This window comes from Sarcophilus harrisii, chromosome 1, assembly GCF_902635505.1.
Source record: "Sarcophilus harrisii chromosome 1, mSarHar1.11, whole genome shotgun sequence".
NCBI classification, from domain to species: domain Eukaryota; kingdom Metazoa; phylum Chordata; class Mammalia; order Dasyuromorphia; family Dasyuridae; genus Sarcophilus; species Sarcophilus harrisii.
In genome coordinates, this window is record NC_045426.1 from 253,288,767 (window position 1) to 253,303,958 (window position 15,192).

General features: G+C 48.6%; 2 protein-coding genes across 6 annotated transcripts; both read left to right on the forward strand.

Moving 5' to 3' along the window:
• The first annotated feature begins 3,885 nt into the window (after window positions 1-3,885).
• On the forward strand, window positions 3,886-5,955 carry LOC116419525 (zinc finger protein 764-like). Of its 2 annotated transcripts, none has more exons than XM_031940217.1 (3): window positions 3,886-4,251; window positions 4,389-4,475; window positions 4,758-5,955. In XM_031940217.1, exons 1-3 carry the CDS (start codon window positions 4,098-4,100, stop codon window positions 5,672-5,674), a joined length of 1,158 nt encoding a protein of 385 aa, XP_031796077.1. In that variant the 5' UTR covers window positions 3,886-4,097; the 3' UTR covers window positions 5,675-5,955. The 2 variants fall into 2 exon arrangements, with proteins under 2 accessions (XP_031796077.1, XP_031796080.1); XM_031940220.1 differs by having other exon boundaries at window positions 4,761-5,955.
• A 4,348-nt stretch (window positions 5,956-10,303) lies between these two features.
• ZNF768 (zinc finger protein 768) lies at window positions 10,304-13,933 on the forward strand. Of its 4 annotated transcripts, none has more exons than XM_031940204.1 (3): window positions 10,304-10,374; window positions 11,859-11,965; window positions 12,078-13,933. In XM_031940204.1, exons 2-3 carry the CDS (start codon window positions 11,887-11,889, stop codon window positions 13,322-13,324), a joined length of 1,326 nt encoding a protein of 441 aa, XP_031796064.1. In that variant the 5' UTR covers window positions 10,304-10,374; window positions 11,859-11,886; the 3' UTR covers window positions 13,325-13,933. The 4 variants fall into 4 exon arrangements, with proteins under 4 accessions (XP_031796064.1, XP_031796072.1, XP_031796058.1 ...); XM_031940198.1 differs by lacking the exon at window positions 10,304-10,374 and adding an exon at window positions 10,386-10,486; XM_031940212.1 differs by lacking the exons at window positions 10,304-10,374; window positions 11,859-11,965 and adding an exon at window positions 10,381-10,486.
• Window positions 13,934-15,192: the final 1,259 nt, after the last annotated feature.

Below are 15,192 nucleotides of genomic sequence, written 5' to 3' on the forward strand. Positions count from 1 at the left end.
CAAAGCTTGGGTTATCAATGAACTGGTTCCTTGTAAAGGCTAATTATCAGGTGTTCCTATTTTCTACCTTTCTGAAAATCTGCACAAACTCCAAAACTTAACATTGCAAGTGAGCCGAGGGCTTTTGAAGGATTCCTAGTGTCTCTCTCCACCCCCACCCTCACCCCCACCTCCTTACTGTCCCAAGTGGAGCTACCTAGGTACCCTGGGTTTCACAGATGAATAAACAAGAATCTGTAATGTATTGTTATCAACTCTTAGAAAGCTGCTAGGTTAACCTTTTCAATAACTTACCCCAAATCAAGAAGTTACTCAATGACAAATCCCCAGCTCCTGAGGCTCTCCACTTATCCTCCCCCACCAGCAGGCTTGGAGCTCAGCCCAAGTCTGGCCTTCACAGCCACGTCAGCCACCCCCACAGACTGCCAAGTCCAGACGTCCTAGTTATGCCCAGAAAAGACCAGAAATTTAAAGCCAGATACTCCATGGCCTATCAGTTCAGACCAAAATGGGAGCAGAAGTGTTTGGCCTCCCAAACATGCTGGAGAGCTTTCCCTGGAGTCTTCATATGGTGGGTTCCCTGGGTTACTGATCTCACTCATCCCAGCAGGCTAGAATTTATAATTTTCTTCCAATCTGCCAGGCTGCTTCCCAAGGAGAACTGAACAGGACCATTAGATCAGCAATTGTGGATATCCCCTTAAATTAATGAAGGGTTTAAGTGGCTTAGACTAGAGACAGACTATAAGACTTGAGATCCACTAAAAATGTCTCCTGTCTACCCCTTGAGGCAAGCTCAGAAAAATTTCCCTGCACGATATGCATTTGACTCCCAGAGAAGCCAGTGTCCAGATGAGTTTGGCCAGCTAACTTGATTCCTTAGTGTATTTCAGATGTGTGAGGCTGAGGTGCCTAAAGGCTTGGTTCCATGTTCACACATAACTTCATCTGCAGAGGGGTCAGAAGTTTATATCCTTATTTAGGTATGCTATTATTTTCTGACCTCTCTCCATTAGTCCCTAAATTCATCCTACCAAGACTTTTCAAGTTACATAAGGCTTGATTTCATACTAAGATGATGAAAAAGTGATCATAAGAGGGAAATCAGGCAATTAAGATGTTACTTTATATGTATGAATATGTATACAGACAAAATCAAATAGTGTGAAGACAATTTTTTATTCTGTATATTATTTTGTTGAGATTATTTATAATCAATCTTCAATAAAAGCAGACAATTTCACACTTTCACTTGAGAGCTGTTAACTTCCCTTTCATTAGGCAAATAATTTCATTAGGGTTATTAACCCTGAGCTGATCTCAGAGGTACCCTCTGGCTTCTTCCAGTTCCTGATGCCTATGGGTAGAAGAATCCATCTTACCAATTGAAGAACAGCTCCCCTAGTTAAAGAAGTTCTGCTTTGACTTTCTAACTAGCTGTGAGGATGGGTGACGCCCAGGAAGCAGACTGGCTTGGAGATCCCTATCAATCAGGATTGAAAGACTCCTAATTGGTTCCAGGGGACTTATATCCATCTATTATTATTGAGTCTTCCTGTGGGAAAGACTGGCTGTCCCATCACCAAAGCAAGAATATACATCATGCCATCTGAATTCTGGATTCACCCTATCTCCCAGCAGGTAGAAGAATCCAGAACAAAGGAAGAGGATATAAAGATGGAAAAATCAGAATGTGATACTGTGGGGGAGCAGACAAGAGATCCTGAGATTAAAGATATTGACATGATTTGAATAAGGCCTTGGGTCAGCCTTTATCTGATGAAAACTGACAAGAACTCCCCTAATCCCGCAAATTAGATAAAATATTAAAGTCTACAGTTTGTGGAAGCTCCTTAACTAACCCCTTCAGTTTGATTTCACAGTGAGTGCACATTGGGGGGGCTCCCCTATATGTGGGGCCGGTTCAGAGCCAGCCAGCAGATCTCCTTGGATCTGCAGTGCCATGAAGCCCCATTTTTACTCCTAGTCTGAAAAGTGGGCTGTAGAAGCACACCAGCGAGTGTACCAACCTAGTGCTTCAGAACAGAGTAGAACAAGAACCAACTAGTGTAAGAACTGCCTGCCCAGAATGATCTGAACCCACCTCCTACCGCCAAGCTTTCCACACTACCCAGAGGCCTCACTGGTATGGGAGAAAGGTTAAAGAATAGTTAAGGGGCAGCTAGAGGGTGAAGTGGATAGAATGATGACCCTGGAGGCAGGAGGATCTGAGTTCAAATCCTACCTCAAGACACTTACCACTTGCTAACTCTTGTTAACACCAATTGTCTTGCCAAAAAAAAAAAAAAAAAAAAAGCCGAGCCAAGGTACAGACAACAGAAAGCACATCCTAATGACCAGCAAGAAACCTAAAAAAGTCTGCAACAAACTCTTATTCCCTTAGTGGCTGAAGAATAAAGAGATAATTTATGTTGATCCTTTCTTGCCTCAGTCATACCCACTTTTGTGCCATGTAGCTTTCTGCCAAATACTAAAGCCTTGGATTGCCTCCTCAAGCCTCTTCCCCTAACTCTAGTTTCCTCTGTTCCCCTGACTTGGCTCCATATTCTCTACAGGGTCTGATACTAAAAGTTCTTTTAAAAAATGAAATCAGATATAAGTGGCTCTTTTCAACAATAAGGTGATTTAAGGCAATTCCAATAAACTTGTGATGGAAAGCGCTATCTGCCTCCAGAGAGAGGACTATGGAGACTGAATGTGGATCAAAGCATAGTATTTATTTTTGCTAAGCAAGACAAATATAGAAATATGATTAGAAGAATTGTTCACATTTAGCCTTATCAGACTGGTTGCTATCTTCGGGATAGGAGAAGGAGACATATTTAGACTACAAGGTTTTGTGAAAGTGAATGTTGAAAACTATATTTGCATGTATTTGGAAAAATAAAATACTATTAAAAATGAAATCAGAAAATCCCTATGTTGATAGGAGCTAGATGGATTCAGTTCATTCAGCTTCACAAGATTAATTGGGTGTCACATATGATAAAACATAAATGCCAAGTAAAAGTTCCCTTCCCCAAAATACTAATGCCATTACCCACAAACCATTATTCTAGCTTCATCCCTTTGAAGTTTGAAAACTTATCCAGGCACACCTTGTTTTATTGCATTTTGCAGAAAATGCCTTTTTTTTTTTTTTTTTTTAAGGTTAGAGGCTATCTTTCAAGCAAGTCTTATGAAAGCCTTGGAGTGAAAGAAATTTGTGTTACTTTCAAAGCATCCCTAACCTCAGCCAATGAATTTCTAATTGTCTCCTCTGGTTTCCCTGGCAGTAGCTAGTATCAGATTCCTATATTTTGTATAGCGTTTTGAAGGACCTATATTTGAGAGCTCTTTTTGCTCCTGCATACTTGGACGAATCTGCAGCAGCCAGACACCAAAATCTCTCGAGCCGTGGGTTTCTTGAAATAATGGAAACTGAGGGAGTCTTGTTTTTGTTGTGCGACTCTTGAACCTGTCATAACCTCTCTGGTCCTAAATTTCCTACGTCTGTAAACTGGGAGGATTGAATCAGAGGATCTGCTGCAGATAGCCGAGGTTCAAGGATATAAGCAGAGACCCCCGCTGATGAAACCCAATACAGTCACGCACTTTCTTTCCACACGGTCGTTATTCCTGGAACGAACAGGAAAAGGGTCTTTCGAAGGTCTCCACAAACTTCTAATGTGCATGCGCCACCCCAGGTTGGTCGACATCGCTAGACCACAGATGTTCCATGATCGTGACCTTTCGCGAGCAGAGACCGAAGCAGAGTAACGCCATCTTGGGTATGGTCAATCTCTGAACGCAGTTGCGGGGGCGCCCATTGCCCGGGGCGGAAGAGCAGTGAAGCTGGGGTGCCGCCATTTTTTCTGAGGGCACTCTTCGATTCCACTCCCCCACCCCCAGCTACCTCCTACCCAGAGGGAACAGGGTAAAATGCCCCAGGCTTCTCCCAGCTTGGTCCCGGCGGGGGGCTAGCAAACACTTCTGGTCCCATCGGCTCCTCCCCGTCCTGCGTGCGCCAGGCCGGGGCTTTCCGAGGGAGCTGAAGCCAAAAGGGAGTCGTACCCTCAGCTATTCCGCGGCGGAGGATGAGCGGGCCCGGGCCTGGGGCGCGGGGCCTCGTGAGCTTCGCCGATGTGGCCGTCTACTTCTCCCCGGAGGAGTGGGGACGGCTGCGCCCCGCGCAGAGGGCCCTCTACAGGGACGTGATGCGGGAGACCTACGGCCACCTGGGCGCGCTGGGTGAGGGGCGCGGCCGCGGGCCGGGGATCTGGGAGCTGCGGGGAAGCCGGGAGTGGGGGTGGGTGGGGAGGAATCCGATCTTCTCTGATGGGAGTGCCCTCTCGATGGGATAATCTTGTATCCATCCTTCGCCTCAGGATTTCCAGGTCCCAAACCCGCGCTCATCTCCTGGATGGAAGCAGCAGCCTGGGATTCGGCCGCCGGGTCTCCCGTAAGCTGTGAAGGTGAGCCGTGGGTGCAGAGTGCTGAGCTGGGAATCTGGAGACACAAGTTCTCCTCCCCCTTGACAGGCGGCAGAACATCAGAGCTGACCTGGGAAATAATTCTGTGCTGGGGCTAGTGGAGAGTGGTGTGTACCCAGAGGATTGTTGTCACACAGAGGGCAGTGAGATTCAAAATAAAACAATTATAAGGGATGATGGGGGGAGGGGAGGATAGGATAAGGTCAATAGCACCAGTAAGAATTTTTAAAAAATAAGTTGGAGTCGGAATTACTCTTCTTCTAGCAGGTATTAAGAACATGAACAAAGAGAATAGGGAATTGCTTGGAGCTGAGGGAGGACCCGTGGCCAAGAGCCTGGAAGATGTTGGACAGCCCACAACTAGGACCTGGGAACACAAGGATCAGCCAGCAAAGCCTTCTGCTTCTTGTCCTGGCCGCCCTCCCACAAGCCCCAGCCTGCTTGCTAAGCTTCCGACTCCCAGGACCGACAAACGCCACGGCTGCAGCATGTGTGGGAAGCACTTTGCCTGGCGCTCCACACTAGTGGAGCACATCTACACCCATACTGGGGAGAAGCCCTTTCGTTGTCCTGACTGTGGCAAAGGCTTCAGCCAGGCCTCTTCACTGAGCAAGCACCGAGCCATCCACCGGGGAGACCGGCCCCATCGCTGCCCCGACTGTGGCCGGGCCTTTACTCAGAGATCAGCCCTCACTACTCACCTCCGTGTCCACACTGGTGAGAAGCCCTACCAGTGTGCTGACTGTGGCCGACGGTTCAGCCAGAGCTCAGCCCTGTCACAGCACCGTCGTGTGCACAGTGGCGAGACGCCCTTCCCCTGTTCCGAGTGTGGGCGAGCCTTTGCCCATGCCTCAGACCTACGGCGCCACCAGCGTACCCACACAGGGGAAAAACCATTCCCCTGTCCTGACTGTGGACGTTGCTTTCGGCAGAGTTCAGAAATGGTTGCTCACAGACGAACCCACAGTGGTGAGCGGCCCTATTCCTGCCCTGAGTGTGGGAGACGATTCAGCCAGAAGTCAGCTGTAGCCAAACATCAGTGGATCCATCGGCCTGGTGCCGGGGGCAGAAGTGGCCAGTTGGCTGAGGTACTATCTAGGCAACTTATCTCTGTCCGAGGAGACTTGGATCCCCCCGTGGGGTTCCAGCACTACCCAGAGATCTTCCAGGAATGTGGGTGATGGATTAAGGATATTGGGATGGGAGCAACCAAAGATCCGAGCATGGCCCAAGATTAGAGCCAGAGTCTGAAAGGAAGAGCCTAGAGATGAATAGATAACCCATTCCTGGATGGTTTGAGAAAGCCAGTGTTGTGCAACAGAATTGTTTTACCAATTCCCTGAGGGCCTAATGAAAGAAGAGGTTTATCTTCTCCCTCCCTTTTGGAGTCTGTTGTTGTTCAAGTAGTGTCTTAACTCTTCTAACCTCAAGGGGCCATAGAATACCAATACTGTTCATTGGGTTTTCTTGGCAAAAATACTGGAGTGGTTTGCTATTTCCTTCTCTAGTGAATTAAGGCAAACAGAGGTTAAGTGGTGTGATCAGGATCACACAACTAATAAATGTCTGAGGCCAAATTTTAATTTGAATCTTCCTGACTACAACCTTTTGGACCACTGCCTGTTCCAATCTTCAAAGCCACTTCTCTAACTACTGCCAAATGGTCCACCTTTGGATGGCTACCTAGTATCCCTGAATTTCCAGATTTGAGCGTAACCTTATCCTTGAACTTTCTTCATTTACTTCCTACTGAGGAACTTCCCCTCCTTTTCCCACAGCCAAAGGTGTATGTACATATGTAGCTCCTGGCTACATCCTGGTTAGGGCCAGGATCTCCCTCCTTTGTACAGTAGAGGACAGTAAAGGAGTTTCCCTAAGAACTGCCTCTTCAGTTTCTTTCCTCTCCATGTAGCCCCTTCAATCAGTTTTGTCTTATTTTTCCTCTTTACTGCAACAAGAATGGGAGTATGTTAGAGGATAATGTTTTAAAGTAGAGATGGAAACAAAAAAATTTCTCCTTTAGTATTACACCCAATGGAATACTTAATGATTTGGAAAAGGAGATGAGGGTGACTAAGTTTTGAGGTATCACCTAAGAATTTTAAAATTCACCTGAATTTTCTGAATCTGGTAGAACAGAAAATAGGGAGCCTAAGCAGGAGACAGACCTAGGTAAGGAGGGAAGAGAAGTAGCTCTTCCTTCCTCCAACCTCTCCCATACTTTATGCTGCCAGAACTCTTGAGGCCCTCAATAGACTAAGAACCAACCTACAATACAGGTCAAACTTTGGCAGAAAAGAGGCCCGAGTTAAGACTATCTGCTCAACTGGAAGATGAATCCTTTATCTCCCTGAAAACACATTTTTACCCACAAGCCCAGGAATGTCGCACTCTTCCTTATCCTATAATAGTACCTCCCAATATTGAGTCCATAGCTAATGGTTGAACACCTATTAGTGCAATTCTCTGGATCTCTCCCACCTGTTCCCCTTTAACTCTCATCCCATTAACTATTAAGATCGAATTCAAACTCCAGGATTAGATACTTCTACCAAGTAGTAGACAATGTCCTTTATACTCACATAAGTATCCTATGATACTGGCGCTTTGAAGCATGAGTTTGAAATTTTCCCTAGGAGCCACTGCATTGGACTGTGGAATGATAAAGGGTCTTATCTGCCAAACCCAACAGAACACGGATATAGGCATCCAGCAAACTGGCTCCTAGCATTCATTGTCCGTGAATTTCCAGAACCCCTTTAAAATGCCATACCTAGGCTATTTTCTACCATCTCAGAGTTATGCAAAGAAAATGAGAAGTTGGGGTCCCAAAGCCAGTTCCCATCACACCAGGCAAAGGAATATATCCAGATACTGACACCTCCTTTACTGTCCCACAAAGCTCTCCCTTTCCCCAGAGCTCCAAATAATACAATGCTCCTGGGATTGGACCCCATCTATACTTTGTTTTCCCTGAGTGGAGACTCTTGTCATCTCTTTTCGCTAGGTATGTCCTCTAATGCAAAAAGAGAACAGGGTTCATACAAGAATCCCTTCTTATATTCAGGAGATGTGAGATTTCTACCTAGTATAGATACATTTATGCAAAACAAGGGCCAAGTTGACCAAAAACCTCATTCACTCACCCTGCCACTATTGTAGAAGCATTGGTATTGACAAAACTTGGTAGAAACTTCACATGCTCTAGCCATTAGGGAGGCTGCACCTTCATGTGGAAAACTGGTGCTGAAGGAACTTGGAAACCTTTGCCATTCAGGTTTAAGTAGGGCTTCTGATCATGGCTAGGGTTAAAGGTTGTTAGAGACTGACAGAAATATGATCACTCAATATGATATTAATATTCTAGGAAAAGCCTATTAGGTAATCTCATCACTACCAGGATTTTTAAACTATTTGGATGTACAGGTGACTGGGTATGAGTTCTCTAGGAAGTTCTTACCAAAGCTGGAGTATTTATAGGGTCTTTCATCTGTGTGGATTCTCTGATGCTTGCTGAATGACCAAGTGGGAACTCTGGACAAAACCCTTTTCAAAAATCCTGTAGCCACTTGGATGTCAAAAGACAGAAAAGGTGCTCCTGTTTTAATTTTTGAAACAATATAGACAGGGTGTCCCCAAAATCTTAGTGCAGTTTAAAACGAAGTTTTAAACCATCTTTAATCTCTATAACCTTGCTAAATTAATCTTTTTGAGGATTAAGTATATTGGAAAGCTGGAAACACTTTGATGAAATTGCATTGTTATAAATTTTAAATAGCTTAAAATAGAACTATGACTTTAGGGGCATTACATGTCTCCTGATTTGGGATTTTCTCTGAAAATTTCCCTATCCTACTGCATTACCCACTTGGGATTCTCATTCTTATTCTCAAGTCCCTATTTTTAAAAATGAGGATCCAGATGCCAGTCTCAGAAACAATTTTCTAGCTTTTTGCTTTCCTTTTGAGCTTCTCCTAGACATCCAGGCTAAAAAAGCAGGAAGGATGATGATTCAAGGGTCTCTATTTAGTACAGCAACAGCAAGCCTATCCCATATGGTTCCTACTTCACTCACAAATAAGAATATGCCCCACAAACAATCCTTTCTCAACAGGGCATAAGGCAAGTGGCTTTTCTTCAGTTCTAAGGGCCTGCATTTCACCTCTCTCCTTGTAGGCTTCAGTTTCCATGATAGCAGTGGCACAAAAATAAAAATAAAACAAAATTTGGAGGCAGGAAACTCAGGTTTGAATCCTGATTCTGCCGCTTGGAAAGCTTTTATAAGTGTTTATGGACAGCGTTCATGGATATGTTGCATCCTCATCTAGAAAACTGCAATAATGCAGCACAATCTACTTTGTAGGACTTGTAGCAAAACACTGCAAACTTTTAAGTACTAATGAAACATGAACATGAACCTTATCAGATCCTTCACCCTCATCGCTTCTCATCTATCTTATTCCAACTGCCTCTTAAATGGACTTCGGCTTCCAGTCTCTCGCCTTTCTAATCTTTTCTCCCTAAATCACAAATCTAACCATTTCATGGGATCATAGATTTAAAGCTACAAAGGACTTAGGAAGTCACCTACCTCTGGACTATCCTTTCCAACCCCCTTATTTTATAGATGAAATCTAGATCCAGTAAAGAGAAACAATTTGTCCAATATCTCATGAGTAGTGACAAACTGGTTCTCCGATACAAATTGTGTTTTCTTTCACTCACCATGTTGATTTCTTCCACTTAGGAAGATGCAGTGGCTCCCCCCTTCCTCCAGCATATTTGTAAATTCCTTAGTTTGCTATGTAATACCCTTCATAATCTGGCTCCAACGAACCTATTTGGATTTACTGGCATTAAACTCCTCCAAGGACTCTATCTTCTCTATCTCAGCCTTCCCGCCCACACTGAGCCTGGATGCATTTTTTCTGCGCTGCACCTCTTGAAATTCCCTCAGAGCCTCCTCCATTTATCCTTTATCCTTGTGAGTATTCCCTTCCTCCTCTTAGAATTATAGAGCACCTACAGATCTCACTAATTTTTCGCTACCCCATCACTCCCCTAGAACGGCAGTTCTTGTTTATAGTGTAGTCTTTGTACTCCCAGTGCCTTAAACACAGAAGAATGCCTGTCAGCTTTGCACCTGTGCCCAGTTCTGCCTGGCTGTGACTTTCTCAGGACATCGGCTACCCAGGCCCCCTGCTCCCATGCCCCACTCTCATCTTCCGATTCAATTTCCCTAGGTACGAGATCTGGGAAGTTCTTGGCTCCAGAAAAACAAAAGGCCACAGTTTCCTCTTTCTTAGAGGCAGGGCAGCCTGGTGGCTCAATCGATAAGAGTACTGGGCCTGGAGTTAGGAAATTCTAAGTTCAAACCCTAACTCGGACACTTAACTGTGGGAATTGTGGGAAATAACCCTATTTGCCATAGTTTCGTCACCTGTAAAATGAGCCGAGAGAAATGGCAAACCACTGAGTATCTCTGCCTAGAAAACCTTCCGGACAGAGTTTATAGGGTTCACTCGGACACGCGTGAACGCCCGGTCAACAAACCCAGACGTGCTGTTCCTTCTTCCCCGATACACTCACCTCTCAGCGTCCCATTTCCCCCTAGGAGCCTTAACCCCTTTGGCAACCAGTGTCAGAGAGGGGAAAAAGGAAGGGAAAAGGAAACTGAGCACCTAAGATTTCCATCAAGCTGGGGGGAGGCAAAAGGGAGGGAGGAAGCGGGAAGGTAGATGAACGAGACAGGAAGCGGAAGGAAGCGCTCAGTTCTCCCCGTCTAGTCCTCTCTAGGATTTCCTGGCTATAGAAGGCGAGAAGCGTTAACCCCTTAGAGTCTGGAATCCGTGGGCACCCTAAGAAGGGTCTCGAGGTGTGGGTGAGTGGGAGTGGCGAATGGAGTGGCGGAACTTGGGGAGCTGAGATGAAAGGGGTGGTCGGGGGACGGCATTTTCGTCATTCAGAGAGGGAGAAAAACTGAAGCAAAAACGGTGAGGACCATTTAAGAACTCCGGAGAATCTGTGGAGGTCTGGGCTCCCCCAAAGTCCTTCGCTAAGCACCAGAAGACCCCGCCCCGAGAGCGTCTTTGGGCCAATCAGGCTCCGCTGGAGGCTCCTAATGCCTGGAAGCGACAGTTAACGCCCCCACGAGCGGGGGACTGAGGCAGGGGGGAAAAGGGCGGGGAAAGAAGAGAAATGGGCGGGGCAAAAGCTCCATGAGACCAATCGCCGGCCCCCTTCGGAAGAAAGAAGGCGGAGCCTCCGGGCTAGCCTGTTCTCTCCGCCCCGGCGGCTAAGCCGTCGCCCTGGCAACGATCCTAGACCGTAGAAAGGGGCAGTCGGGAGAAGGGGGTGGGAATTAGGGCTGGAGAACAGCTGTGGGAGATTGAGCCAGAGGCGGGGTGGGGGAGCCTGGCAGAGTCAGGCGGCCTGTGCCTGAGTTGTACCCAACTAGCGGGGGCGGCATGAAGGGGCTGTCCCCATGGCAGCCTGGGGGCTCCGCTGACTGCCACGCCGCTCCCGAGCTCCGAGGGAAGGCCGGGGGAGGCGCGCCGCAGAGATATCGGCGTCCCCGGGTCAGAGGAAAGGGGCGGCGGCGGAGGGTGATCGCTGAGCCGCTACTGCGGCTCGAGCCCGTGGGACAAGCCGCTGCTCCGGGGCTCCAGAGCACGCTTGCACGGACCAAGCGGCCAGCAGACTGACGGAAAGACACCTTGCCTAGGCTTTGGGACGGATCGTCCAGGCTTTGTCCTTGCCATAGCTGCTGCTTTTCCTTCAGCACTGGCTTAGCCTTACGCCCCGGGGCCCGGGGCTGTATCGGTCCTGCACAGGGTTAATGCCACCGAGTCGCACCTCCGCGGAGTCCTAGAGCGGCAGCGGCGCCAGCCCAGCTAGGAGCTGGCCGCTCGCGGACACTTCCTGTACGGGAGGGGGGGGGGGGGAGGGGGCTGGGCAGCCGCAGCCCAGCTAGGGGCTGGGGAGCCGGGCCACCGACACCTTGGTCCCGGGAAAGGTGTCTAGGGGCCGAAAGGCCGCTTCTCCTCGGGTTCAGACAGCCTAGATTCTAAACGCAGACTGGGGTCTTAGGAAGAAAGTGGGAAAGAGTGAGCTGGAGAGAGGAGGGGGGCAGGGAGGGGGGCGGGGCTCTGGGAGGGAGAGCTGGAGGCCTGGGGTCAAGACATCTGGATTCTAGGAAGGGGAGCAGGGCCCCAGAGGCGCGCGCACGCTCCCGCGCGCACCCGGTCTGCGGGGAGCCCGCTGCTCAGGTGACTCCTCCTGGACCGCGGGGGCACCCGAGCCCTTGCCTACAGGGAGCTCTGACTTGAAGGGCTAGAGAGGGAAATTACTCTCGTTCTTCTCCAGAGGCTTACCTCAGCTCCTGATTCCTAAAATGGAGCAAGAGGCCCGGCCGTGGGGCCTAGATCCCCGGCGTCCTGAGGAGATGGAGAGCCAGAAAGGCCCCCTACCAGGTGAGAGACAGCTGGGCTCCTCTGCTCGGGGAAGGTGGGGAGCAAAAGGAGGTCAGAAATGGAAGTAGAGGAGGGCTACCAGATGAGTGTGAGACTACTTTTCTTTCCACAGGCGGCGAGTGTGACAGGCGGAAGAGTCCGAGTGAGAAAGAGGAGGAGATTTCTCAACACGAAGACTCGGAGAATGGGGATGTGGAAGAGATTCCCTTTGGAGTGGAGCCTCAGAGTCCAGGTTTTGATGAAATTCCTGAGATGCCCCTGAGCCCTGAGGAGAAGGATCCTCTTGATCTCTCCTTGGAGGATGAGCCCCTGGATTCCTACACTGAGGGCTATGAGGAGCCGCCCCCCAAGGACCTGTCAATGGGGACCACCTTTGAGATGCCCTCAGGGACCCTGCTGGCGGACCCTCGCTTTGAGATCCTTCAGGAGAATCCACTCAACCTCACCCAGGCCATCCGCAGCCAGTCTCGGCGGGGCGGGGGCCCTCGAGGGCAAGGGAGGCAGCCCCCTCGCCCCAACATCTGTGGTATCTGCGGGAAGAGCTTTGGTCGCGGCTCCACCCTGATCCAACACCAGCGTATCCATACGGGAGAGAAACCTTATAAGTGCGAAGTGTGTGGCAAAGCCTTCTCCCAGAGCTCGGATCTCATCAAGCATCAGCGCACGCACACAGGCGAACGGCCGTATAAGTGCCCCCGATGTGGCAAGGCCTTTGCTGACAGCTCCTACCTGCTCCGCCACCAGCGGACCCACACGGGCCAGAAGCCCTATAAGTGCCCGTACTGCGGCAAGGCCTTTGGCGACAGCTCCTACCTCCTGCGCCACCAGCGCACCCATAGCCATGAGCGACCCTACAGTTGCCCAGATTGTGGCAAGTGCTACAGCCAGAACTCATCCCTTCGCAGCCACCAGCGGGTGCACACAGGGCAGAGGCCCTACAGCTGTGGCATATGTGGCAAGTCCTTCTCACAGCGCTCGGCCCTCACCCCCCACGCCCGAAGCCACACCCGAGAGAAGCCCTTCAAGTGCCCTGAGTGTGGGAAACGGTTTGGCCAGAGCTCTGTGCTTGCCATTCATGCCCGCACCCACCTACCTGGCCGTACCTACAGCTGCCCCGACTGTGGGAAAACCTTTAATCGATCATCCACCCTGATTCAGCACCAGCGCTCCCATACGGGTGAACGGCCCTATAAATGTGCTATTTGTGGAAAGGGCTTTTGCCGCTCCTCTACCCTTCTGCAGCATCACCGTGTCCATAGTGGTGAACGGCCCTACAAGTGTGACGACTGTGGCAAAGCCTTCTCGCAGAGCTCCGACCTCATTCGCCACCAACGGACGCATGCAGCTGGGCGGCGCTGACCATGGAACCCCAGGGAGCAGGAAGAGGGTCGTATTGGGAGGGGGTAGGGATAAGCAGCCTAGAGATACAGGTAGAGTGGGGGGGGAGGGGAAAGGGAAAAGGGTTAGGGTCAGTTATTTGGTTTCAGAAATGGAAATTGAACACGAAACCTCCCTTAGAAGCTGGGGTTAAAAAGTCTCTGTGCTACAGGAGAGGAATCTAGGAAAGAATTGAGCATTCTGCCTTTTTCTGGGAAAATATTCCTGAAAAAGTTTTAAAATAAGGGGCAGGAGCCAATAGCCAAGTGCAGGCCTTCCCTGTGCCCTCTGAAAGTCTTTGGGAGAAACAGGAGAAAATAGGCAGAGAGCTTACTGCCTACACACCAGTGCCATCTGCTGGACTCCCAGAGATGGTGAATTGCTAGATGTAGGGGAATAGCTCGCTAGGTGATTAGATAGAGTGGGAATTAGCTTAGTTGGGGGGCTCCCGAGGAGTCAGGGAGAGGGTGGGACTGAGGATCAGGGTGGGGATTCAGGTATACCTGGATTGGGCCTGGCCCCAGCATTCAGTCTGGGATCTCCTCTGCCCCATCCTGCTGCATCATCACTGATTCAATAAAAACCTCAATATGGAAAATTGGAGTGCCTCAGCCTCATACATCCACCTCGGGTTAGGGCTTTTGTTGTTCAGTCATGTTTGTTGGACTCTTTGTGACCTCATGTGGATTTTTAAATGACAAAATTACTGGTTTGTGATTTCTTTCTCTAGTTCATTGTACAAATGAACTGAGGCAAACATGGTTAAGTGCATGTCTTGGGTCAAATTTGAACCCCGGTCTATCTGATTCCAGATCAGGCACTATATTGTACTCCCTAGCTGCTCCCGGTTAGGGCTAAGCCATTACTACTTTTTCCTGTCCTGAGTAGCCCATTCCAGGTTAAGCTCAAAGAGTAAAGAGAGGTCTGAGAGGAGACAGTAATGCTTGCTTTGCTAGTTTCACCCTAGTCAAACTGTTAACAGCCAAATTGAGGTATTGCTTGAGAGAACTACAGTCTGATGGCCCCTCTCCTGCTCCAATCTCTTCAAACTCCCTGAAGTCTGGAACCCATGGTAATCTCTGCCCTGGGAAAAAGGGCTAAGAGGAGAGGTGGATGCATGTAAAGGGTGCCCTTGGGCTAAGGAAGGGTTAGCTTTTGTTTGTTTTTTCAAGTACTGCAGAGGCGTGAGGAGCCTGTCCTCTGCACTCTTTTGTAAATTAAAATTTGAATACTTAGGGCTTCCCCAGATTGATTCTAGGATCCTAATTCCTTTCCCTTTGACCAGTCCTTGTCTCCTGACTCCTCTCACACATTCTTATCCTATCCTTGCTAGTATTTTGGCTTCCAGCTTTCCAAAACTGAGCGGCTGACTGATTGTAGCTTGACTTTTGTTGTTGGTGATTCCAGTGATGACAATTCTCCATGATTCCTTTTGTGGTTTGCTTGGCAAATACAGTGGAGTGCTTTGCCATTTCCTTTTTCAACTCATTTTACAGATGAAGAAACTGAGGCAAACAGGGTTAAGTGACTTACCCAGGATCATTTAGCTACTGTGGAGCTGAGGTTGAGTTTGGACTCAGGCCCTCCCAACTCCAAACCTGGCCCTCTACTATTTACGTGCCTTTGCAACAAGCCTTAGGGGAATGAAAGGTTGGTGGGAAGGTCTCAGAGCAGAATGACCCCAAGTGGTCATTGTTTGGATCCTGATTGATTCAGAGTAAACAGAAATAGAAATAGAAATTATTTCTGTTTTGGTCAAATTTTCCCCTCCCAGTTTTAGATTTTTTTTTGACTAGGTGAAAGAAATTCTTTGCTTCAATTTCTACCTACACTCAGTCGCTAAATGGGGC